The sequence below is a fragment of the Diabrotica undecimpunctata genome, chromosome 8 (assembly GCF_040954645.1).
Source record: "Diabrotica undecimpunctata isolate CICGRU chromosome 8, icDiaUnde3, whole genome shotgun sequence".
Taxonomy (NCBI): Eukaryota; Metazoa; Arthropoda; class Insecta; order Coleoptera; family Chrysomelidae; genus Diabrotica; species Diabrotica undecimpunctata.
In genome coordinates, this window is record NC_092810.1 from 111,121,181 (window position 1) to 111,146,198 (window position 25,018).

General features: G+C 33.7%; 1 protein-coding gene across 3 annotated transcripts in view; it reads right to left on the reverse strand.

The window, feature by feature from the left end:
• LOC140447846 (uncharacterized) overlaps positions 1-21,505 on the reverse strand; it is an 83,787-nt gene extending 62,282 nt beyond the window's left edge. For 2 of the 3 annotated variants that reach the window (XR_011951642.1, XR_011951641.1), the window contains exons 1-2: positions 18,265-18,904; positions 18,086-18,208 (exon numbers count right to left, since the gene is read on the reverse strand). Coding sequence is in view for 1 of the 3 variants with exons in the window: in XM_072540740.1 (XP_072396841.1) it covers positions 18,086-18,208; positions 18,265-18,385 (244 nt within the window). In the remaining 2 variants the exon portion in view is untranslated. Of the gene's footprint in view, positions 1-18,085; positions 18,209-18,264; positions 18,905-21,384 lie in introns of those variants that run through there. The other variant, XM_072540740.1, reaches the window with a different exon arrangement.
• Between the last annotated feature and the right edge of the window lie 3,513 nt (positions 21,506-25,018).

Here is a 25,018-nt window from a genome sequence, read left to right on the forward strand (position 1 = left end):
GTCTTTACCACCAAATATATGTTTATATCTGTGATATATCTCGTAGTTGTACCTCCTTCTCCAAACACCATTTTCACAGATGCCACCAAATATTCTTCTCAGGATCCTTCGTTCAAATATAAGCAGGAGATTTTCATCTGCCTTGGAAATGGTCCATGCCTCCGACCCATATGTCAACACTGGTTGTATAAGGGTTTTGTATATGGTTATTTTTGTTTTTTGGCTTAAGTTTCTGCTTCTCATATGTCTACTCAGTCCAAAATAGCATTTGTTTGCTAGGATTATTCTTCGCTTGATTTCTTCCGTCATGACGTTCTCCTTGGTGATCAGGGAGCCTAAGTATGTGAATTTGTCCACCACTTCAAAGGTAGAATTATCAACCGTGAATTGGTGGCCGATGTTTCTGGCTCTATTGTTGGGTGTTGATGCCATTATCTTAGTTTTATTTTCATTTACTTGCAGGCCCATATTTTTTGAGGCGTGTGACAAGGTGGTATACATTTCTTCTAGCTTGCGTGTTGTGCGGGGAACTAGATCAACATCATCTGCATATGCCAAAATTTGGGATGATTTATTAAAAATGTTTCCTCTGCTGTCTATTTGGGCATCCCTGGCCGCTTTTTCCTATGAATGAGTTAGGAATTCCAAAAAAACTCATATGTTTGATAAAAGTGACAATGGCGAAGATGCTATCAGCAGTAAAAATTCAAAACAACTCATCAACCCCATTTCAAATACATAGGGGGTTAAGGCAGGGAGATGCGCTGGCGTGTCAGCTTTTTAATGTCGCCTTAGAAAAAGTTGTACGAGACGCTAATTTAGATAGCAGGGGAACAATATTTAATAGATCAGTCCAAATTCTAGCATATGCAGACGATGTGGATATTATAACAAGAACTAGGGCGAGAACTGCGGAAATCCTAACCGAGCTAGTAACAGCAGCAGAACGAATGGGGTTACAGATAAATCAAAATAAAACCAAATTCATGGCGACTAACACAAACACAAGAGCTGGAAATGTTGACACAAATTTAATCATCAATGACCAAAACTTCGAAGCAGTCAAAGAGTTCATATATCTAGGGACATCGGTTAACCCCAATAATAACACATCTGAGGAAATAAACAGGCGAATAATAATTCCAAACAGGTGTTATCATGGTCTATCAAAGTACTTAGCTAACAAACGTCTGTCTCAAAAAACTCGTATAAGGCTGTATAGAACACTGATAGTCCCCGTTCTTACATATGGATCAGAGGCATGGACGCTAACGAAAACAGATGAATCCGCTCTATCCATTTTTGAAAGAAAGGTGCTACGCAAGATATTCGGAGCGGTCTGTGAGAACGGAATATGGAGGCGTAGATACAACTTTGAACTGCAGAATATCTACAAGCATACGTTTGGTGGTAAAGATATTACCACTATAATTAAGCGAAACCGCCTGCAGTGGGCAGGACATGTAGCCCGGGCCCCTGAATCGAACACGATAAAAAAGATTCTAACAGCGCAACCCGTGGGAATGAAAAGACGGGGTAGACCAAAGCTGAGGTGGATGGATGGGGTAACACAAGATGCGGAGAATGGCGTAGAAAGCTTGAGAAGGTCGAGGCCCTCTAAGGGCTGTAGCACCAAGATGATGATGTCTATGGTTGCCGTAAATAAATTAAACCGGGTTAATTTTTCTATGCCCACCAGATAAAATTTTACAGAACAGCACTGGTTCCGTTTAAAACATGGCTGATTCCGTCTGCGCGAACGAGATGCGTGTACTTATCTTGACAAGCAGAGTGGGATTTCTGATTGTTTTATTATTCTGTGCCGTCACTCTGACCTTTTGTAGTTTCCTCAATATGAAGCGTTCTGCTACATATCTTGGAACCATTCTTGGAACGTTGACGGCTTGTCTTAGACAGCTGTTGTGAACTGCTTGAATCCTCTTCCTTGTGGTGTTACAGGTATATCCCCATACGAGAGACGCATATGTAAGTATCAGTAGAATGATACTGTTTATTAATCTCATTTTAGTTTTAGTCCTCAGTTTGCTTTTTCTACCTGTCAGTCCTCTGATGGATGCTTTAGCCATGTTGGCTTTTTGCACTGTGGCGTCTACGTGCTTTTTGGATGTTACACCTTTATCCATGATAACTCCCAGGTACTTTTCCACTCGATGGGATTGTTCTGTACAATAAGTTTTTCCTCTGGTTGCTGATGTCTATTCGTATGATCGATATAATATACTATATATTTGGGAGACCTATAAAACAGGAAAAGGATTGACATTGGGCGAGCTTGAAATTTGTGTACAATATTTTACCTGTTTACTTAGTTTGTCGCTAGGGCGGCGCTGGTGTGGAGAAGAGTGTTAGTATTACATTAGAGAGAATGTGCAAATTTCAAAAATAATTAATTATTCGTAGTTAATATAAGATAACTGGTTTTGGTGGTTAATATTATTTCAATATGAGTGCTAAGAAAGATTACACCAGTAGAACCAGGGATGTATAACGGGTTATCGTTCCGATAAAAAAATGAAAAGGAAAGTTAACAAAGTTAATACAAGCCTTTTTAAAGCACCAAAAGTAAGTGGAGATTTATTTTTTGTTCTCATTTCAGTATTGGTATGAAACAATGTTAAGACATATTATATTTATAGAATCTGTGCTATTTCAGCCCTATAAAAGAAAATGTTGGATTTAACACGGAAATACTACGGCTTTTTTACGAAGATTTGTCTTTATTTTATTTATAACGATCATGGATTATTTTCGTTTTTATGTTATTTTCTTTACTGTAAATAAAGTCTGTGGTTTACCCATTATTGATTTTTATTTTAACCTGAAAATTATTTTAAAGTAATTAAGATGATCTTGACGTTTTTCTGTCGAAACAATGCTTTTTTTTTATACAAAAGTATTTAAAAAAATTAACATTAATTTTGTAACAATTAGACTGTCGTTAGTAGTTAATTTATATATACATATATATATATATATATATATATATATATATATATATATATATATATATATTTAATAAACTTTAAGATCTTTTAAGTTCAAATTTTGTTAGTTTGGTTAGAAATTTTTAAATGCAGAAATATTCCTACTATTTGTTAAATATATACCATTTCCGTTACACTTTATAAAAGTAAAAGTGTGCATGTAAAAATTCAAATTTACTTATTAATCTTGGTAGGACTTATGTAAATTTGCTCCAGTCGCAATTGGATAATTACAGGAAAGTGTTAAAGTTTCGTCATAATCCGTCGTCAATCAATAACGAAATTATATCAATTAGATTTGATTGTATAACTATATATCGCGAAAACCAGACGAAGGTGTTCCTGTAAAAATATTAATTTGGTTCACTGATAAATATTTGATATTTTTAACTAACAAACTTTTTAATATCAATTAATTTGCAGTTCAAATTCCATTATTATATAAATGAGGCAGTTAGATAATGTAATAAAATATTTCCGCTTCAAAATATGCTGTCCCAAATTACAGTAATGACAAATTTGATTTCACATATCCATCTTAGCTATAAAAATAATAAACTTTTGACCACACTTCAATATGTTATAATGTTCAAATAATTTATTTATGGCATAAAACATATTCGGCAATAGTCAACCAATAAATTAATGTCTGATAACGCTAAAAACATAAATTAAATAATAAATAAGTCTATAAGACACTATTGGGGGATAAAGGGGTAGAATGCGAAAACATGGAGTTGAATCCAGTTTACTCCAATTAGTCTCTTCTACTCAAATCCGACTCTCACCTTCATGCTGGTATCCCCTGTAATCCGAGCAACCCAACTGGAGATCCGGTATCCAACCCGGGTGGAAAGTTGGGTCGGGAACTGACGAGAGCGGGTGAAATGGCCCTCCGAAAAGGGGGTTTGGCGTTGGGTTAACTACCCAACCCTGTAAAAAACCTTTTGTTATGAGAACTACAAAGAAGGAAACCGGACTGTCTAACCTACGACGAACTCGCAAACGAAATAAGGATAATGATTTAAAGATTTGCACCTGGAACGTAAGAAGCCTTTATCAGCCTGGAGCCACTGCTCTGCTCATACAAGAAATGAATAATGCCAAAGCAGATATCATTGCTTTACAGGAAATGAGGTGGATTAGTTCAGGCATCCTGGAAAAAAATAACTGCAATATTTACTACAGTGGACATCCTACCCGACACGAATTTGGTACCGGATTTATTGTAAGCAGCAAGGTCAAACATAGTGTAATCGATTTCAAAGCTATTGATCATAGGATATGTCGAATAAGACTTAAAGGGAAGTTCGCTAATATAAGCATTATTAGCATCCATGCTCCAACGGAAGAAAAAGAGGATAATGAAAAAGACATGTTCTATGAGGCACTAGACCGAGAGTACGATCAGTGCCCAAAAAATGACATCAAAATAATAGCAGGAGACTTTAATGCCAAAGTCGGAAGAGAGAATATATTTTCGCCCACCATCGGAAAAGAGAGCCTACACGTAGAATCTAATGATAACGGTCTCAGAATCATAAACTTTGCGATGTCTAAGAACATGGTTATAGCTGGGACAAGATTTCCCCATAAAGATATACATAAGGGAACTTGGAAATCTCCTGATAATGAAACGATTAACCAAATAGATCATATAATCATCGATGCAAGACACTGCTCTAACTTATTAGATGTTAGGTCTTTTAGAGGAGCAAACATAGATAGTGATCATTATCTAGTTAAAACACGATTTAAGGAGAGAATATCCAATTTAAAAAAGGAGATGGGAAGAAGGAGAGAAAAAATCGACATTAATAAACTAAAAGATCCCGACATTGCAAATGTATACAGACAGCAAATAGAAGACCAAATAAGGACAAAAAACTTAGAAGAAGAAGAAGATATTAACCAACTATGGGCAAATATACGAGATATTGTGTTACAGAAATCCGTTGAAATATTGGGCAAAACCAAATCAGAAAAAAGAAATCATTGGTTTGATCATGAGTGCGAAATGGCCACAAATAGAAAGAACGCAGCATATCAAAAAACCATTGACGCAGGTTGTACACGGAGAAAAAAAGAAGAGTATAGACGTCTTAGAAGAGAGGAAAAACGTATCCATCGACGTAAGAAGAGGGAATACGAACAGAACACTCTCAGTGAGATACAAAGTTTATTCGATAAAAATGAAACGAGGAAATACTACAAATCCTTAAATATTAGCCGTCGAGAATTTAAACCTCGATTAAAAATTTGTAAAGACACTAACGGTGAAATTCTACATGATAAAAACTCAGTTCTTAACAGATGGGCACAACATTTCAGCGAACATCTAAATATAAACGATATTGAAGGAGAGTACAATATAGAAAATGAACAAAATATACAACGTCAACTACACAGTGAAGACCCAACAAGAAGAGAAGTGTCAGATGCGATCCTAAAACTCAAAGACAATAAAGCCCCAGGAATCGATGACATCTGGAAATGTATAAAAAAGGTGGTGATCAACTTTTTACAGCAATCCATAAACTAATAGTACTTATATGGCAGAATGAACGGGTACCAGAAGAGTGGCTGAAGGGAATAATATGTCCATTGCATAAAAAGGGGGATCAACTGGAGTGTAAGAACTATAGAGGCATTACTCTGTTAGCATCTGCGTATAAGATCTTCGGCAATGTATTATCTGAAAGACTTAAACATTTTACAAAGGATATTGTTGGTCAATATCAATGCGGATTTACTGCTGGAAAGTCAACTACACATCAAATTCAAGCACATAGGCAGATTCTAGAAAAGTCACTAGAATATAACATAGAAACACACCATCTCTTCGTTGACTTCAAAGCAGCCTATGACAGTGTGAAAAGAACTGCATTATATAATGCAATGATAGACTTTGGGATCCCACCTAAGTTAGTTAAGTTGACCCACCTAACAATGCAAAACGTAAGCTCATGCGTTAGAATTGAAGGAGAAAACTCTACGTTCTTTGACATTAATAATGGTCTAAGACAGGGGGACGCGTTGGCGTGTCTGCTCTTTAATATTGCCTTGGAAAAGGCAATCAGACAATTAAATATTAGAATGAATGGAACTATTTTTAATAGATCGACGCAAATTCTCGCATTCGCTGACGATATAGTTATAGTGGGCAGAAGTATGAGAGACATGGTGCAGTGTTTTACAAGGCTTGCGGACGCAGCAAGTGAATTAGGACTTGTGGTAAACGAGGAAAAAACCAAATATATGTTGGTTTCTAAAAACCCTCGAAATATCCAAGAAATAATTCAAATTAACAACCATACCTTTGAGCAAGTCAAAGAATTTACATATCTTGGATCGCTAGTAAACGCAACAAACACGACAAGCGACGAAATAAAAAGACGCATAGCAATAGCAAACAGAACTGTTCACGGCCTCCGGAGACATTTAAAAAATAAAAATATAAAACGTGCACTAAAGCTTAATATATACAGGACCTTAATAAGACCAGTTTTGATATATGGGGCTGAAACGTGGATCTTATCTCAAAATGATAAAAGACTTCTTGGTATTTTTGAGAGAAAAATTCTTAGAAAGATTTTTGGGGCCGTAAATGAAAATGGGCTATGGCGTCGAAGATACAACTTTGAACTGTATCAGTTATACACCGATCCAGATATTGTGAAGTTTGTTAAAGTGCAGAGACTTAGATGGGCTGGACACATTGCTAGGATGTCAGATCACGAATACACGAAGAGATTAACATTTTCACAACCAGAGGGCACAAGAAGCAGAGGACGACCACGAATGAGATGGATTGATGATGTGGAAGAAGACCTACAGATTCTAGGGGTTAGAAGATGGAGGGAAGTTGCCAGGAATCGACAGGAGTGGCGACTTCTTTGTGAGCAGGCCAAGATCCACAACGGATTGTCGAGCCACTTATGATGATGATAAGACACTATTGTATTTGTAGCACCCTTTAAAACACCTGCGCCTATAGCGGCGATTACTAAAAGCTGAATTAGATGTTGAAAAATTGACACAAAAACGATGCATTGCGTTTCCACTTATTCTTACAGCCCCCTCCTTAATATCATACATGTTAATAAATACATGATACTATAACTAACAATTTGTTGTAGTATCATGTAATAAATATATGTCTATAAATAGTATATTACATCGATTATTCGTATTCTGGTTCACCTGTGTGTGCTGTGCCATCAGTGATGCTACAAGTCAATCATAGAATTATAATAATACTGTTAGAATTATCGTTATAGAAAAGAAACATGAAAAAATTTATTCATTTCCAAAATGAATCTCTATAATTTCATGGACGATGTATTTGTATGATGTTATTGAATCAATCACGTTTGGCGTAACATCAAAATTATGACATCTGCCATTTAGACTTTAAAATGCCAATAAAAGTAAATGTTTTATTAACAAATTTAATACAACATTTTCTAATTCTTTGAATTTACACATTAGACATATGAATTTGAGAAATGTTATACCAGTAATTGTCAGTAAACGTTTTATGTTTAATATACTCGTCCAATTCTGAACGGCAATATCTGATCAATTTTTGTAATCAACTCGGTGGTTTATGAGTCCACATTGGACAACGGAAAATTGATTCCGTTTTTGGTTTACAATATCAGTTTTCAAATATTGTGATTTATGATAAAATGTCTTTAAAATCAAACCTTAACTGCGGTCACAATTAAAAAATGACGACACCTTATAAAAAAATATTCTTGTTATGTTTTGTGTAATTCCTAGATTTCTTTTAACACTATATATTTGTTTAAGATCAATGAACTGATTATAATTATTTGGATCCATTTTACATAATAATTATATCAAACAAACGTGTAAGATATTTTTCCCAGCTGATCTAATATTGTCTGCTAAAAATCTTAAGTGCTGCAATATCTGCTAAAAATTTTTGATAGTGACTTAAAACGTTTAGTCCCAATTCCAATGCCAAAATTTATTATTTACTCAGGTATCATCAGAACATGTCACACTCATTGTTGGGTCAATTTATTCACTACTTTTACTGCAAAAGTGTATCCTGTATATCATATAAAAATATATTTCTTTAACTCTGCTATTACCTTCCAGCTTAAATTTGATCAAAACGTTTTTAAGTATTCCAAATATTAGTAAATATATCCAATAGTGATTTTTTTGTTTTATTTATAGTTGATCAAGTGCAATTATGTAAGTTTTTATAAATTATCTCCAAGAAAAATACTTTCGCTCCAGTGTGTGATCTCATATGACGCTTTACAGCAGCTACCTAATTAAATTCCTTAAAACAAATTTTACAGTTGTACGCCGTTTCTCCAGTATAATATTTTAAACGCTGTTTCAAATTAACCACTTAAGAAAACCGATTAAACTAAACTTCACATGTGTTTTTCGCCAGTATGCACTCTCACATGTGTTTTCAAATCAGCGACTCTAAAAAAAAATTTCAGCTCGTAAAGCTTTTATTGCTTGTCTTCAGTGTGCATTCTTAAGTGTTTTTTCCAAATGCTTGCACCAGTAAATTGGTTAAAACAAATTTCACACGAAAAAGGCTTTTCTTCAGTATGCATTCTTAAGTGTCTTTTCAAATGTTCTACTACACTAAATTGCTTATAACAAATTTCACACTTGTAAGACTTTTCCCCAGTATGCATTCGTAAGTGTTTTTTCAAATCACATGCTTGACTGAATTGCTTAAAACAAATTTCACACGTGCAAAGCTTTTCTCCAGTATGAGTTCCCAAATGATCATTCCGAGAAAACTGAAATAAACCAAATTTCACATTCGTAAGACTTCTCTCCAGTGTGAGTTCCGATATGATGTTTCAAATTGCCAGCTCCACTAAGTTTCTTTAAAAATTTCACACTTTTAAGGCTTTTCTCCAGTGTGTATTCTTAAGTGTCTTTTAAAACCGCATGCTACACTAAATTGCTTAAAACAAATTTCACACTTGTAAGGCTTTTCTCCAGTGTGCATTCTTAAGTGTATTTTCAAAGTGCTTGATGCATTAAATTGCTTAAAACAAATTTCACACTTGTAAGGCCTTTCTCCAGTGTGTATTCTTAAGTGTCTTTTCAAACCACTTGCTTCAGTAAATCGCTTAAAACAAATTTCACACTGGTAAGGCTTTTCTTCAGTGTGTATTCTTAAGTGTTTTTTCAAATCATTTGCTTCATTAAATTGCTTAAAACAAATTTTACACCTACAAGACTTTTCTTCAGAGTGTATTCTTAAGTGGCTTTTAAAAGCGCTTGCTACACTAAATTGCTTAAAACAAATTTCACACTTGTAAGGCTTTTCTCCAGTGTGCATTCTTAAGTGTATTTTCAAAGTGCTTGATACATTAAATTGCTTAAAACAAAGTTCACACTTGTAAGGCTTTTCTCCAGTGTGCATTCTTAAGTGTATTTTCAAAGTGCTTGATGCATTAAATTGCTTAAAACAAATTTCACACTTGTAAGGCCTTTCTCCAGTGTGTATTCTTAAGTGTCTTTTCAAACCACTTGCTTCAGTAAATCGCTTAAAACAAATTTCACACTGGTAAGTGTTACGTCCCTCCACATATTCTCAGTTTTTATTAATAATTTTTATTATTTCATTTTTATATTTTAATTCTTTACTTAACGTGTGTGTATGTTTTGTCATCGTAAATTAATACGGACCTGTACAGCCCCCCCTAGTCTTAAGGGAGCAAGATACGGGCGACACGCATATTTTTCAATCTTAGTTTAGAGATAGTCCTGTATAAATCGTCGCGCTAAACACTCCAGTATTGGGTGTAACTAGTACCCTGACCACGTGACATTGTGAGAAGATTTTGTTCCCGAATCGCCCAGTGCACTGAGGAAGAAGAAGAAGTATACATCAACATCACAGCATCACGGGTACCGTAATTTGATTGCATACACACATAGTATTTATATTAATTGATAAATTTACATATAACTTATTTTCATATTAAAACTAAACCAGCACCTATATAAAAACAATTATGAGTGAGTGCTTCTCTTATAGAACTTAATTTCATTCAGTAAGGCTTTTCTTCAGTGTGTATTCTTAAGTGTCTTTTCAAACCACTTGCTTCAGTAAATCGCTTAAAACAAATTTCACACTGGTAAGTGTTACGTCCCTCCACATATTCTCAGTTTTTATTAATAATTTTTATTATTTTATTTTTATATTTTAATTCTTTACTTAACGTGTGTGTATGTTTTGTCATCGTAAATTAATACGGACCTGTACAGCCCCCCCTAGTCTTAAGGGAGCAAGATACGGGCGACACGCATATTTTTCAATCTTAGTTTAGAGATAGTCCTGTATAAATCGTCGCGCTAAACACTCCAGTATTGGGTGTAACTAGTACCCTGACCACGTGACATTGTGAGAAGATTTTGTTCCCGAATCGCCCAGTGCACTGAGGAAGAAGAAGAAGTATACATCAACATCACAGCATCACGGGTACCGTAATTTGATTGCATACACACATAGTATTTATATTAATTGATAAATTTACATATAACTTATTTTCATATTAAAACTAAACCAGCACCTATATAAAAACAATTATGAGTGAGTGCTTCTCTTATAGAACTTAATTTCATTCAGTAAGGCTTTTCTTCAGTGTGTATTCTTAAGTGTTTTTTCAAATCATTTGCTTCATTAAATTGCTTAAAACAAATTTTACACCTACAAGACTTTTCTTCAGAGTGTATTCTTAAGTGGCTTTTAAAAGCGCTTGCTACACTAAATTGCTTAAAACAAATTTCACACTTGTAAGGCTTTTCTCCAGTGTGCATTCTTAAGTGTATTTTCAAAGTGCTTGATACATTAAATTGCTTAAAACAAATCTCACACTTGTAACTTGTAAGGCCTTTCTCCAGTGTGTATTCTTAAGTGTTTTTTCAAACCACTTGCATCAGTAAATCGCTTAAAACAAACTTCACACTTGTAAGGCTTTTCTCCAGTGTGTATTCTTAAGTGTTTTTTCAAATCATTTGATTCACTAAATTGCTTAAAACAAATCTCACACTTGTAAGGCCTTTCTCCAGTGTGTATTCTTAAGTGTTTTTTCAAACCACTTGATTCAGTAAATCGCTTAAAACAAATTTCACACTTGTAAGGCTTTTCTCCAGTGTGTATTCTTAAGTGTTTTTTCAAATCAGTTGATTCATTAAATTGCTTAAAACAAATTTTACACCTATAAGGCTTTTCTTCAGTGTGTATTTTTAAGTGTCTTTTAAAACTGCTTGCCACACTAAATTGCTTAAAACAAATTTCACACTTGTACAGCTTTTCTCCAGTGTGAGTTGTGATATGATGTTTCAAATTTTCAGCTCCACTAAATTCCTTTGAACAAATTTCACACTTGTATTTTTTTTCAGTTTGCATTTTTATACGTTTGCTTAAATATCTTTTATGGCCAAACTGCTTAATACATAGTCCACATTTTTTTTCTTCGCCTGGTTCAATCACACATTCTTTGTTACATGTATGTAGAGATATTGTTTCTATAATTTCCAATGTGTTCTCCTCTCTGAGAGAGCCTAAAATACAAGAAAAGGTTTAATACAATAGACGAGAACAAACTCGTGACGATTAGCATAACATACATTTTATGATTTCTAAAATATCAATTGAAATGAAATTTTGAAAAATAATTTCACCTGTAAGTGCTGTGCCATCAGTGATGCTACAAGTCAATCATAGAATTATAATAATACTGTTAGAATTATCGTTACAGAAAAGAAACATGAAAAAATTTATTCATTTCCAAAATGAATCTCTATAATTTCATGGACGATGTATTTGTATGATGTTATTGAATCAATCACGTTTGGCGTAACATCAAAATTATGACATTCGCCATTTATACTTTAAAATGCCAATAAAGGTAAATGTTTTATTAACAAATTTAATACAACATTTTCTAATTCTTTGAATTTACACATTAGACATATTATGAATTTGAGAAATTTTATACCAGTAATTGTCAGTAAACGTTTTATGTTTAATATACTCGTCCAATTCTGAACGGCAATATCTGATCAATTTTTGTAATCAACTCGGTGGTTTATGAGTCCACATTGGACAACGGAAAATTGATTCCGTTTTTGGTTTACAATATCAGTTTTCAAATATTGTGATTTATGATAAAATGTCTTTAAAATCAAACCTTAACTGCGGTCACAATTAAAAAATGACGACACCTTATAAAAAAATATTCTTGTTATGTTTTGTGTAATTCCTAGATTTCTTTTAACACTATATATTTGTTTAAGATCAATGAACTGATTATAATTATTTGGATCCATTTTACATAATAATTATATCAAACAAACGTGTAAGATATTTTTCCCAGCTGATCTAATATTGTCTGCTAAAAATCTTAAGTGCTGCAATATCTGCTAAAAATTTTTGATAGTGACTTAAAACGTTTAGTCCCAATTCCAATGCCAAAATTTATTATTTACTCAGGTATCATCAGAACATGTCACACTCATTGTTGGGTCAATTTATTCACTACTTTTACTGCAAAAGTGTATCCTGTATATCATATAAAAATATATTTCTTTAACTCTGCTATTACCTTCCAGCTTAAATTTGATCAAAACGTTTTTAAGTATTCCAAATATTAGTAAATATATCCAATAGTGATTTTTTTGTTTTATTTATAGTTGATCAGGTGCAATTATGTAAGTTTTTATAAATTATCTCCAAGAAAAATACTTTCGCTCCAGTGTGTGATCTCATATGACGCTTTACAGCAGCTACCTAATTAAATTCCTTAAAACAAATTTTACAGTTTTACGCAGTTTCTCCAGTATAAGATTTTAAACGCTATTTCAAATTAACCACTTAAGAAAACCGATTAAACTAAACTTCACATGTGTTTTTCGCCAGTATGCACTCTCACGTGTGTTTTCAAATCAGCGACTCTAAAAAAAAATTCAGCTTGTAAAGCTTTTATTGCTTGTCTTCAGTGTGCATTCTTAAGTGTTTTTTCCAAATGCTTGCACCAGTAAATTGATTAAAACAAATTTCACACAAAAAAGGCTTTTCTTCAGTATGCATTCTTAAGTGTCTTTTCAAATGTTCTACTACACTAAATTGCTTACAACAAATTTCACACTTGTAAGACTTTTCCCCAGTATGCATTCGTAAGTGTTTTTTCAAATCACATGCTTGACTGAATTGCTTAAAACAAATTTCACAGTGTAAAGCTTTTCTCCGGTATGAGTTTCAAATGATCATTCCGAGAAAACTGAAATAAACCAAATTTCACATTCGTAAGACTTCTCTCCAGTGTGAGTTCCGATATGATGTTTCAAATTGCCAGCTCCACTAAGTTTCTTTAAAAATTTCACACTTTTAAGGTTTTTCTCCAGTGTGTATTCTTAAGTGGTTTTTCAAAATACCTACTACACTAAATTGCTTAAAACAAATTTCACACTTATAAGGCTTTTCTCCAGTGTGCATTCTTAAGTGTATTTTCAAAGTGCTTGATGCATTAAATTGCTTAAAACAAATTTCACACTTGTAAGGCCTTTCTCCAGTGTGTATTCTTAAGTGTCTTTTCAAACCACTTGCTTCAGTAAATCGCTTAAAACAAATTTCACACTGGTAAGGCTTTTCTTCAGTGTGTATTCTTAAGTGTTTTTTCAAATCATTTGCTTCATTAAATTGCTTAAAACAAATTTTACACCTACAAGACTTTTCTTCAGTGTGTATTCTTAAGTGCGTTTTAAAAGCGCTTGCTACACTAAATTGCTTAAAACAAATTTCACACTTGTAAGGCTTTTCTCCAGTGTGCATTCTTAAGTGTATTTTCAAAGTGCTTGATACATTAAATTGCTTAAAACAAATCTCACACTTGTAAGGCCTTTCTCCAGTGTGTATTCTTAAGTGTTTTTTCAATCCACTTGCATCAGTAAATCGCTTAAAACAAACTTCACACTTGTAAGGCTTTTCTCCAGTGTGTATTCTTAAGTGTTTTTTCAAATCATTTGATTCACTAAATTGCTTAAAACAAATCTCACACTTGTAAGGCCTTTCTCCAGTGTGTATTCTTAAGTGTTTTTTCAAACCACTTGATTCAGTAAATCGCTTAAAACAAATTTCACACTTGTAAGGCTTTTCTCCAGTGTGTATTCTTAAGTGTTTTTTCAAATCAGTTGATTCATTAAATTGCTTAAAACAAATTTTACACCTATAAGGCTTTTCTTCAGTGTGTATTCTTAAGTGTCTTTTAAAACTGCTTGCCACACTAAATTGCTTAAAACAAATTTCACACTTGTACAGCTTTTCTCCAGTGTGAGTTGTGATATGATGTTTCAAATTTTCAGCTCCACTAAATTCCTTTGAACAAATTTCACACTTGTATTTTTTTCCAGTTTGCATTTTTATACGTTTGCTTAAATATCTTTTATGGCCAAGCTGCTTAATACATAGTCCACATTTTTTTTCTTCGCCTGGTTCAATCACACTTTCTTTGTTACATGTATGTAGAGATATTGTTTCTATAATTTCCAATGTGTTCTCCTCTCTGAGAGAGCCTAAAATACAAGAAAAGGTTTAATACAATAGACGAGAACAAACTCGTGTCAATTAGCATAACATACATTTTATGATTTCTAAAATATCAATTGAAATGAAATTTTGAAAAATAATTTTACCCGCGAATGGTTTTTCTCTTAAGCACATTCCTGTGTACTATTAAAGCATGACTTGTTGAAAACTATCTGAGGCATATTTAACAATTGAAAAAGAGTTTACTATCATTATAGAAATTGCACAGATAAAAGGTTTTTATTTTATAATTATATTTAGCGTCAACAGTGGCTCAGAGGCTGTGATATTGGCTTGCCAAGCCAGAGGGCCCTGCACTAACATCATAATTTTTTTTCAATTTCCCATTTAGTGAATGTTAGGCTTGTAAAGCAGTCGATTCTGGTTAAATAAGTGGTTGCTAAGTCACATTAGGGCCTTTGTGCGACCTGACAATCCTAACACTAGACCTTAGCAACAGACAGCTTGTAATGAAAAAAAAACGGCGCGTGGCATTTGGACAGTGCCGAGAGCAGTGAATACTTCTTATAGCCCGTTAATACTATTGGGATAACCTGTACTCGTACCCCCTCCACATTGAAAAAGTGTCATGTCTGCCGTCGAGTCTTACTCATCCTACATTGTATTATATAGAAAAGTTCGGTTTCCTCTCAAGAATGTCGTTTTCTAATGAAATAGTACTTAATATCAATGAAAAAATCAACTTGCTAAGAAATTTAAATATTTATGTGCTGGATGGATGCAACAGTAAAAGTCGTACAAATAAAGACAGTTTATCAATTTAAAGGCTGGAAAACTGTATTAAATTTAAAACATATTTATCCTAACACAAGAGTTTATTGAATACTTAATAGCATATTTACAAAATCCATTTTTTTTTAATATAAAAACAAACAAATAAAACAAACACAAAGCTAAAAGTTTGATTTGGATTAACTGAAAGAATTTCATGATGTAAGAGAATCTTAAATAACATTTTATGTAATTTTCTGCTCTAACTTGGTATTTTACACTGCCTGGGGGCGATTGTGGGGTGGATTGAGTAGCTCTGCAGTTACCACAGCCAGTCCCAAGCCAGGATAAAATGTGGAGGGTGATTGGCAAGGTCAGTAACCTACCAATTGTAAAAAGGAATACTGCTCAAAGAAACAATGTACAGCCTCGGAACCGGATTGATACTATAAAGACGACCACGGCAAGAATTAAGGACAAGTGAAAAACATCCAAAACCCAGATGAGAATTACTACTTGGAATATCAGATCGCTCAAATCAAGGGACCAAGAAATAACCCAAGTGCTGAAAGAGAAAAAAATATACATTTGTGCTCTACAGGAAACAAAAAAGAAAGGAAAAGGACAATCCAAATTGGGTGAGTACATAATGATCTACGATTAAGTAGCAAAAGAAAACAGGGCATTAAACCTTTGGACATCTATCCCTTCAGGATATTGTCCTTATTACTTGTTAAGACATTTAATTGAAAGCCGAAATACAGAGCTACATCTCTAGTAGGCAAGTAAATTACCTTTTTAGGTATAGTCATTAAATTTGTTCTTATATTTTATTATTTGTAAATTCAGTTGTATTTATTTATTTTTTGTATATAAGTAACTAGATTAACTGTATATTGTATATATTTGGAGAGGGATTAAAATTTGTAGTGAAAACTAAATATTTTAATTAATACCTGTTTCCTGTTTATTGCAGCAAACAGCTTTACAAGATACCTTGGAAAGTATACATTAATACTTTCCTGGCGCCCAATCATATCTTAGAGCAACTTCCATAATTTACCACTTTCATTTACGTTATTTCTATTTTTTTTTTTCTGTTTAAGTACTCTGTCATTTATATTCTCACTTTACGGTCTAGGTAGGGCATGCAAATTGGCTGAATCCGCTTTTGAGTGTCAAGTAGTCACTCTCCGGCACATTCTGCTAGCCAGCTTTAATTTATTTGTTTTTGTTACATTACTCCCCATCTTGTTTTTGTTACAATGGACAAATATAGATTTAATGTATTGATAATGAAAGCAAATATTTTGAGATTGAATATTTACATGAATTTTAAGTGTGTAGACAGACCGAAAATTTAATAGCATTTGAGTTTGTTTAATATTGAAATGATTTAAAGGTTATAACAGTAATATTTAATACCAATATTTTTTGCATTTATTTTTAATTGATTTGACAGGATTTACAGAATAATTGGATTTTGTAATTTTGTTTCCGACACCCTGTTAGGGTAAAAGGAAGGGGAGAAAGAAAGAAAGTAATTTTGTTTGTTAGGTCATTTTGAGTAAATGTGTAGTATTATTCAACCCCCTATAAGTGATACCCAATGTGGAAGGCAAAAGTATAACTGCTACAAAGTGTTCTTTACAGAATAGCAAAACATTCAAAAAGACAGCACATATAACATTTAAGTCTGCATTTGATACTGTTTCTAAAGTTTTACTTGTGAGATGGATTGATAATTCTACTGTTATGATAACAAATGTCATTACTACCTCCTGTTTAAACAGAACAATACAGCCAGAAAGAACACAAAGATATTCTCATATCTCAGCCTAATGTAGTAGCTGAATACAATCTGTGTATAGGTTGTGTGGATTTGTAAAATAATGACATCGCTAATTACTGAATCAGAATAAGGGGGAAGAAATGGTGGTGGCTTCTATTTATAAGTCTTATTGATAGCACAATCGTAAATTGCTGGAAGATTTACAATATAGCAAATGATAGTAAAATGTCGCAATTACAATTTTGATCACTTCTTGCAGTATATATATAGAAATTTAACTGATGTGTTGGAATTGTGAACACAGAAGTGGCTGCTCACTTGTGTTATGGGTGTGTCTCCATAGTTTTCCTCTCGATGGCCTCTATAGTCTCACAATAGTTTTCCTGATGATGTAAGATTTGATAACACTAATTGTTTGATTAGAAGGCAAGATGCAAGTGCACAAAAGAAATATAGGTTATGCAAAAGTTATACTATATATTTATGCAAAAAATGTAAAATTCATCTCCATCCCACATGTTTTGAATCATTTCATACAAAAGAAATAATTTTATGTATAACAATATTGGCCAAAGGTGCGTACATACAACTTTACTATGTTATTGTTAATTTTCTGTTAAAAAATCATAAACATATCTTAGTTGAGGTATTTTCAAGTAGTTTCAATAAAAAATTCAAAAAATGTATCATTTTTCATTGCTTGGCCTTTAATGGATTAATACCAGTCTGACATTGACATCATAACGTTAGACATAATATGAATATTTATATTAGTTATCTTAAATAAATTACCAAATTGGCTCACAAAAAAAAAGAGACAATCTGTTGACAGCTTTGACCATCCAGTAAATTTTAAAGGATGCTCCTCTTCAGATAAAACATTTGTAATTAACCCTTCAGATGATATTGAGATGACAACAAAACAAATAACACAATAATTCCTTGTCTTACCTGAGTTATCTTCAAATTCATTCTTCAGATCCTCAAGAAATGTGGATGTAGATAACTGACTCTCAATATATCTTGGATAACCTTTAACAAAACCTTCCTTAACTTCAGCTTTTATTTCCATACCTAATAAATACAAATTAGATCACATTGTTTAGCATTGATTTTATAACTTATATTACCTGAATTGTCTCCTGGTTCATTCTTCAAATCTCCAAGATTTGTGAATGAGGATAACTGACTCTCTATATATCGTGGATCGCCTTCAACAAACTCTTCCTTAATTTCAGTGTTTACTTCCATAGTTAATGAATATAATACAAATTAAATCACATGGTTTAGTATTTACTCTGAGTTATCTTCTGCTTGCTTATTCGGTAATTATGGACCAAGAGGGTACGCCTCAAAATGACTAATTTTTGGGGATTTTGCCAGAAAAGCTGAAATTTCAATGTTTTCGTTAGTGGAAACTACTTTACGTGAAAAGCCAACAAAAATATGTGATTTCTTAAATCGGCAAAAGTATATAGAAACTAGAAACATAGAAAGTGTTGGTTAAGTTCACGCGTTCTCGGTTCGTAGACTTCAGAGAACTTAAAAGTTCTCTGCTACGGTACGGTTGCCGTTGCCTCTTCCGCCTAACCAATGAACCAAAGAATATAGACGTGTGGCCTGTTTACGGGAAGCAAAAGTAGTCGGGGCACACTTTACACTGTTTTATTGATTTATTAACAATAAACTTAAAAACAAGTAAGAAAACTGTAAGAGTTCTTTTCGTTGTCACCTCGTCGTCGTGTGATAGTGTGATCGTGTTCTGACACTCTGACAGCCATCGCCCATCAGCCATCAGCTGCTCTGATCTCCTCCTCTTCTTTTCTCCGTCGACGTTCCCTCACTTCGGTAGCACCAGTGATGATGCTGTATTACTGAAAGTACTAATAATAAAGATGTAAAACAGTCCGTATTAAAAATTATTACAATCCTTTTTGGAAAACCGTTTAACTTCAACTGTTAGCATATTCCCAACATATGATACAATGTTTACTAATTTGTTGTCATACCATGTAACAACAGATATTTTTGTACCATCAATTGTGGCGACTTCCTCCATAGCTCCTCGGCCGTTCCTCAGCCTCTTTTGGCATATTACTGTTTGGTACTTTGTTTATTCTAACTATTCCTAGCAGTGGCGCACCCATGGGGAGGGTGGGGTTGGTGGTCAACCCCCCCCCCCCCCCCAGGGCACTATTCCGACACTGTTATTCACAAATATTAAGGACTCACTCAAAATGGAGGTAGCATCATAAAAGAAAATTCGGTTCCCGACCAAAACCCCACTCACAGGAAAATTCTAACATAACCCTGTTTCGTTAGATAAATTTGCAATGGGACGCTGTTGAACCAATTATCAAATAATATTTTTTGATTTATAAGTCTTGGTACTGTTTGTGTGGTACATTTGAACTTACCACTAAATCAGGAAAACCATCGTGTACAACATTAGTTTGGCTTCCTACTACAAAAATTTCATAATCGTAGGAAAATCCGCTGAAAACACTAAGAACACACGCCTTGTATCTCCATTTGTGTGATTTTTGCAGATTATATTGTTTTATAGATGAACGAGCCTTTGTTGGAATTATCTGCTCTACAACTAAAAATTTCTCTTTCGGAACTTTGAGTAACTGATTCTTTAGTTTATTTTGGTTCTAGTAGTTTCGGTGACTTTCCCTTGATTTTTGTAGGTGAATAATTCTTTCCGAAGTGAGAAAGGACCTAAAAGCAGCAAGATCAGCTTCCACCTCAGTTTTACCAATTTCATAGACATCGTTAAATTCTAGAAGGATTTTTCGTATATCTTCAGTCTTAGTAGGAAGTCCTTCGGAAGCTAAAAAGAGTTTAACACTTGTGTTGGTGAATCCTTTGTAACATATTAAAGCAGGTTGGTCGTGTAGAAAAGCAAGTTGTAATTTAATGGCTTTCAAGATATCCGGTTCCCCTAATCTTGCTAGAAGATATCGACTGTTCGAGTTATTGGTTAATCTTACTCTTGGTGGGGTCAAAGGATCCAGATTTATCGATGGTTCCAAAGTATCCTTCTTAATGAAGTTAATATGTGAATGGAAAGCATTCTTCGATTTGCAAATTTCGATGGCCTGCTTGTCTGAGACTATTCTTGTATTTTCCACTTCACTTTTGTTGTTGTTTAAAATGGTAATTGGATTTTCCAAGCTAACGGGGGAATGAGGAACCACTCTCTGTGTCGGAATCGTGAACGAGGGAATAATATCTAATATATTCCTTGATACCCAGCTTCTCTTTAATAAAGTGAACAACTTGTATAAGGGTGTAAAATGTCTTCCGTAATTTTTGGCTTTTTCTTTGTTGATTCTAAATGTTGAGGGAATTCAGTTTGGGTACCTGAGCTGACATAAAATGTATTTTTTTTCAATATTTCTTTTTTCGTTTGCATATTAGATAATTTGTTGGTAATATTACCCATTTTATTAGATATTTCACTGATGTTTGAAGAGAGCCTTTCTATCCCCATCTTAATATCAGTTGAATTTGAGTCCTATATTTGAACCTTGTTAGTGCTATCAGAACAGCCGAAAAAAACTGACGATATATTGAAAATATCTTGTTCCATCTGCCTTATAGATTTTAAAACATTGTCATGATTTAGCAGGTTATTTATTTTATGGTTCTCGTCAATTTATTTTGTAAGATAGTCCAGTTTACTCTCATTTTTGGATATTAAATCGTATGTCTCAATGAAAACCAACAAATATCTCTAAAGGTATTTGATTTTTTGATAAATTGGTAATTTTTTCATTAAATATTTTAAGCTTGGTGAATCACAAAATGTACAAAAGAATCTTAGATGGGAAAATGTTTGATCCAAGAAGGCTTTTGTGGTCGTTTTATTAAGCCCAGAGCATTTCATACAAAAATTTCTACAACAATCCCCACTGCAACGTAATTTATTATATTTATCGGTTTCGGCGAATTCTGTAAAGCAGTTCTCGCAGATGTAGGTCATGGTCGAAGGTTAAATTTGCAATATTTAACTGGGTGGTGATAGTAAACATAAAGCAAAAGTATGAATAAACAAATTTGGTATAAACTTACAACCAGTTTAGTCGTATCCACAGCACTCCAAAACAATAACAAACAAACACAATTGAGTAAGCCGACCGTGATAACAAAACAATACAACTGAACACAACAACGGTAGAAGACTAACTGAAATATCTGATCGAAAAATACCAAAATACAAAGAAATTCGTGAAAATACTTACAGAAATTCTTTCTTGAAGGTCTATCCTTGATGTCGCTATTTTTTTTGTATAAAAATATTCAGTAGAAACTTCGATAATTGAATATCAAATTGCACAATTCTTGCACAACAGCTGTCAGACCTCAGCCATTTGCAAATTTTCATAAAAGTTCACTTTGCTCTACGAAATATGTGCTCTCTATGGACATGTCATTCACAAATACTTTAAAATAAGATTCGATCTCTAACAGTTAGATATAAAACTAAGTATTGTGTCATATATGACCCACTATGTAGTAAGGGGTTAATTTATACTTACTATTAATTTTTTATCTTTATCATTTTATTGTAATGCATTTTATTTTTTATCTTTAATAAACAAAAACAAAGTAAACAACTTTGGAAATAAACATTCTGCTGATAATGACCAAGAATTTACCCTGGTACAGAGAAGAAAGGCCAGGAGAAATGACCAAAACTTTGTTTTGGGTAAAGCGAATTTCCAAGGAGATGAAAATTTTGCTAGTTCTTTTCATAAAGTTTATTTTTATCTTGGTCGCGTAAAAATGGGTATTACGCCCACCTTTATTGAACAACATGTTAAGAAGCATTGTCCAAATATTAGGGATTTTAAGGTTGAACCGTTACCAGTTAAAGGTGAAAATATTTCTTTCAAAATAAGCATCCATCCAGATGACAAGGAAGATTTTTCGAGGCCGGATATTTGGCCTAAAGGCATCATTTTAAGAAAGTTTTGGATTAGCAATAAACGCCAGTCTGAAAATTTTCAGCAAGATCGAGGAGATCAGACCGTGATATAAGTAAAAATGACTCCTTGAAATCAAAATCAAATGTATGTGTTTACTATCTCAACACTGGGGGCATGCGAACAAAAATACAGAGTTTCCAGCAAGCTTTGAGTTGTTCCTGCTATGATATAGTAATGATTGCAGAGACTTGGTTGAATTCAGATTATTCTGATGCTGAATTGGGCGTTCCAGAGTATGAAATTTATAGATGTGATCGTGAAGTGGGGTTAAACACTCTAAAGACACGTGGAGGTGGTATATTAATCGCAGCTAAAAAGAGCCTTTCTACTCAAAAAATCATAGTTCCTCTTGTTGACTCTGACATATATCAGTTATACCTAACATTTAAAATCAAAACTCAAAATTTTGTTATTGGCTGTGTATATATACCTTCTCCATCACCTTCTCAGTCTTATTTAAGACATTGTGAAACTGTTGAATATGTTTACACTAATTTTTCAGATAGTCTGTTTGTCTTGGCAGGTGATTACAACCTGCCACAAGCTAAATGGGGCAATGATGAGTTGGGATTGACAGTGACAGGCACTGGAAATGACTCTGTAAGTATTGTAGCAAATTGCTTTAGTTTCTATAACTTTTTTCAAAAGAATGATATTTTGAACAGCAAAGGAGTCCCATTGGACCTGGTTTTTAGTAATTTGGAATCTATTAATGTTACTCCAGCAGTAGATAAAATTTTTGAGAATAGTTTAAATCACACAGCTATCAGTTTTGAACTAGTGTGTGAAGAAAATTTTGATGTTATGAATTACGAGGAATACTTTTATGATTTCAAAAATGGTGACTACTTTTCAATAAATAATTATTTAGCAAGTATAAATTGGGAGGGACTGTTTCTTAATGATACAGTTGATAGTATGGTGGTCATTTTTTATGATATAATTTACTCACTGATAGAACACTTTGTTCCACTAAAGAAATATAAAACCTCTACCTTTCCCTCTTGGTTCTCGTCAGAGCTGCGTAATCTAATTATATGTAAAAAACAGGCCCACAAACAATTTAAAATTAGTGGTAGGCAAGATGATGAAACTAGAAAGATGGAATACTTGGGGCACATTGTGAGAGGTGAAAAGTACGAACTTTTAAGAAATATCATGCAGGGCAAAATTAAGGGCAAAAGAAGTGTGGGAAGAAGAAAAATATCGTGGCTTCGTAATCTACGTGAATGGTTCGGGTGTAGTTCGATTGAACTTTTTAGGCGCGCTGCTAACAAAGTCGCAGTGGCCATGATGATTTCCAATCTCCGTTAGGAGTGGCACGAGAAGAAGAAGATGATTATGACCGTTTTGTGGCTTTAAGAAACCAGTGTGAAATTTTAAGAGCAGACTGTCAGAAACAGTATTTAGATGGGATACAAAATAACATTTCTGATAATCCAAAATATTTTTGGTCTTATATTAAAAGCAAAAGAAATGGGTATAATATACCATCCAGAATGGTCTATAATGATAGGGTTAGCTTAAATATCAAGGACTCTGCCAATATGTTCGCAGAATATTTCTCATCTGTCTACTCAGATGAACAAAAAGATACTTTACCTTTTTTTAATTTTGACAGTTCGATTTGTTTGAGTTCTATAATACTTACAGCAACTGAGGTCTATGATACTATTGCAAATTGTAAAAACCGATTATGTGCAGGGCCGGATGGAATCCCAGCCTATTTTCTGAAAAAATGTATATGTGTACTTACAAAACCAATTTTGTTTATTTTTAACAGATCACTTGGTACTGGTAGCTTTCCCAGTCTCTGGAAGAAAAGTTTTTTAAAGCCGATTTTTAAATCGGGTGCAAGGAACGATATATCAAACTATCGAGCTGTCTGTAATCAGTCAGAGCTGCCCAAGTTGCTTGATTGTTTGGTTAGTAAGAAACTGACATGGAGTTTTAGAAGCATTTTTAATCCTGAACAATTTGGCTTTATGAGAGGGAGGTCAACAGATGCCAACCTAGTTTTGTATGTGAATCATATATACAACAGCTTTGAAGAGGGAGTCCAGGTTGACTCAATCTATACTGACTTTTCCAAAGCATTTGATCGGGTAAACCATGGGGTTCTCTTACAAAAACTAAGAGCTTTGGGTATTTTGGATCCCCTTCTTCAGTGGATTACAGAATTTGTTAGTGGCCGTACGCAGGCAGTTAACTTGGGAAGTGACACTTCAATTGAAATAGCAGTTCCATCGGGCGTGCCACAAGGCTCCCATTGTGGCCCTGTTTTGTTTTGTTTGTTTCTGGTTGATTTAGTACAACAAATCAAAAATTGTAGTGTTCTTATGTTTGCTGACGATGTAAAACTGTTTAGAAAAATTCAATCCTGGAATGATGCTGCTATATTACAGGAAGATCTTAAATCGTTTTATGATTGGTGCACTTTAAACAAAATGTCACTCAATATAAACAAATGTCATAAAATGACATTCTCAAGGCAAAGAAATCCAATTGAATTTGTTTACTACATAAATAACTTGCCATTAGCCTCGAAAAATGAAGTATTAGATTTGGGAATCTGGTTAGACACCAAACTGTCATTCTCAAGCCACATCAACCAAGTAACAAATAGAGCGATGAATGTGCTGGAATTTATCCAACGCACATCAGTGGACCTGTCTTTGTTTACATTTAGAAAACTTTATTGTGGTCTCGTTAGACCCATTCTGGAGTTTGGATCAGTTGTATGGTCCCCATCATACCACTGTTACATTCAACAGATTGAAAGAGTCCAGAATAAATTTCTGAGGGTAGTAGCCTATAAGAGTGGATACAGGAGAGAGGAATACAACTATCAGTGGGTAAGAGATAGTCTTAACTTACCAACACTTGA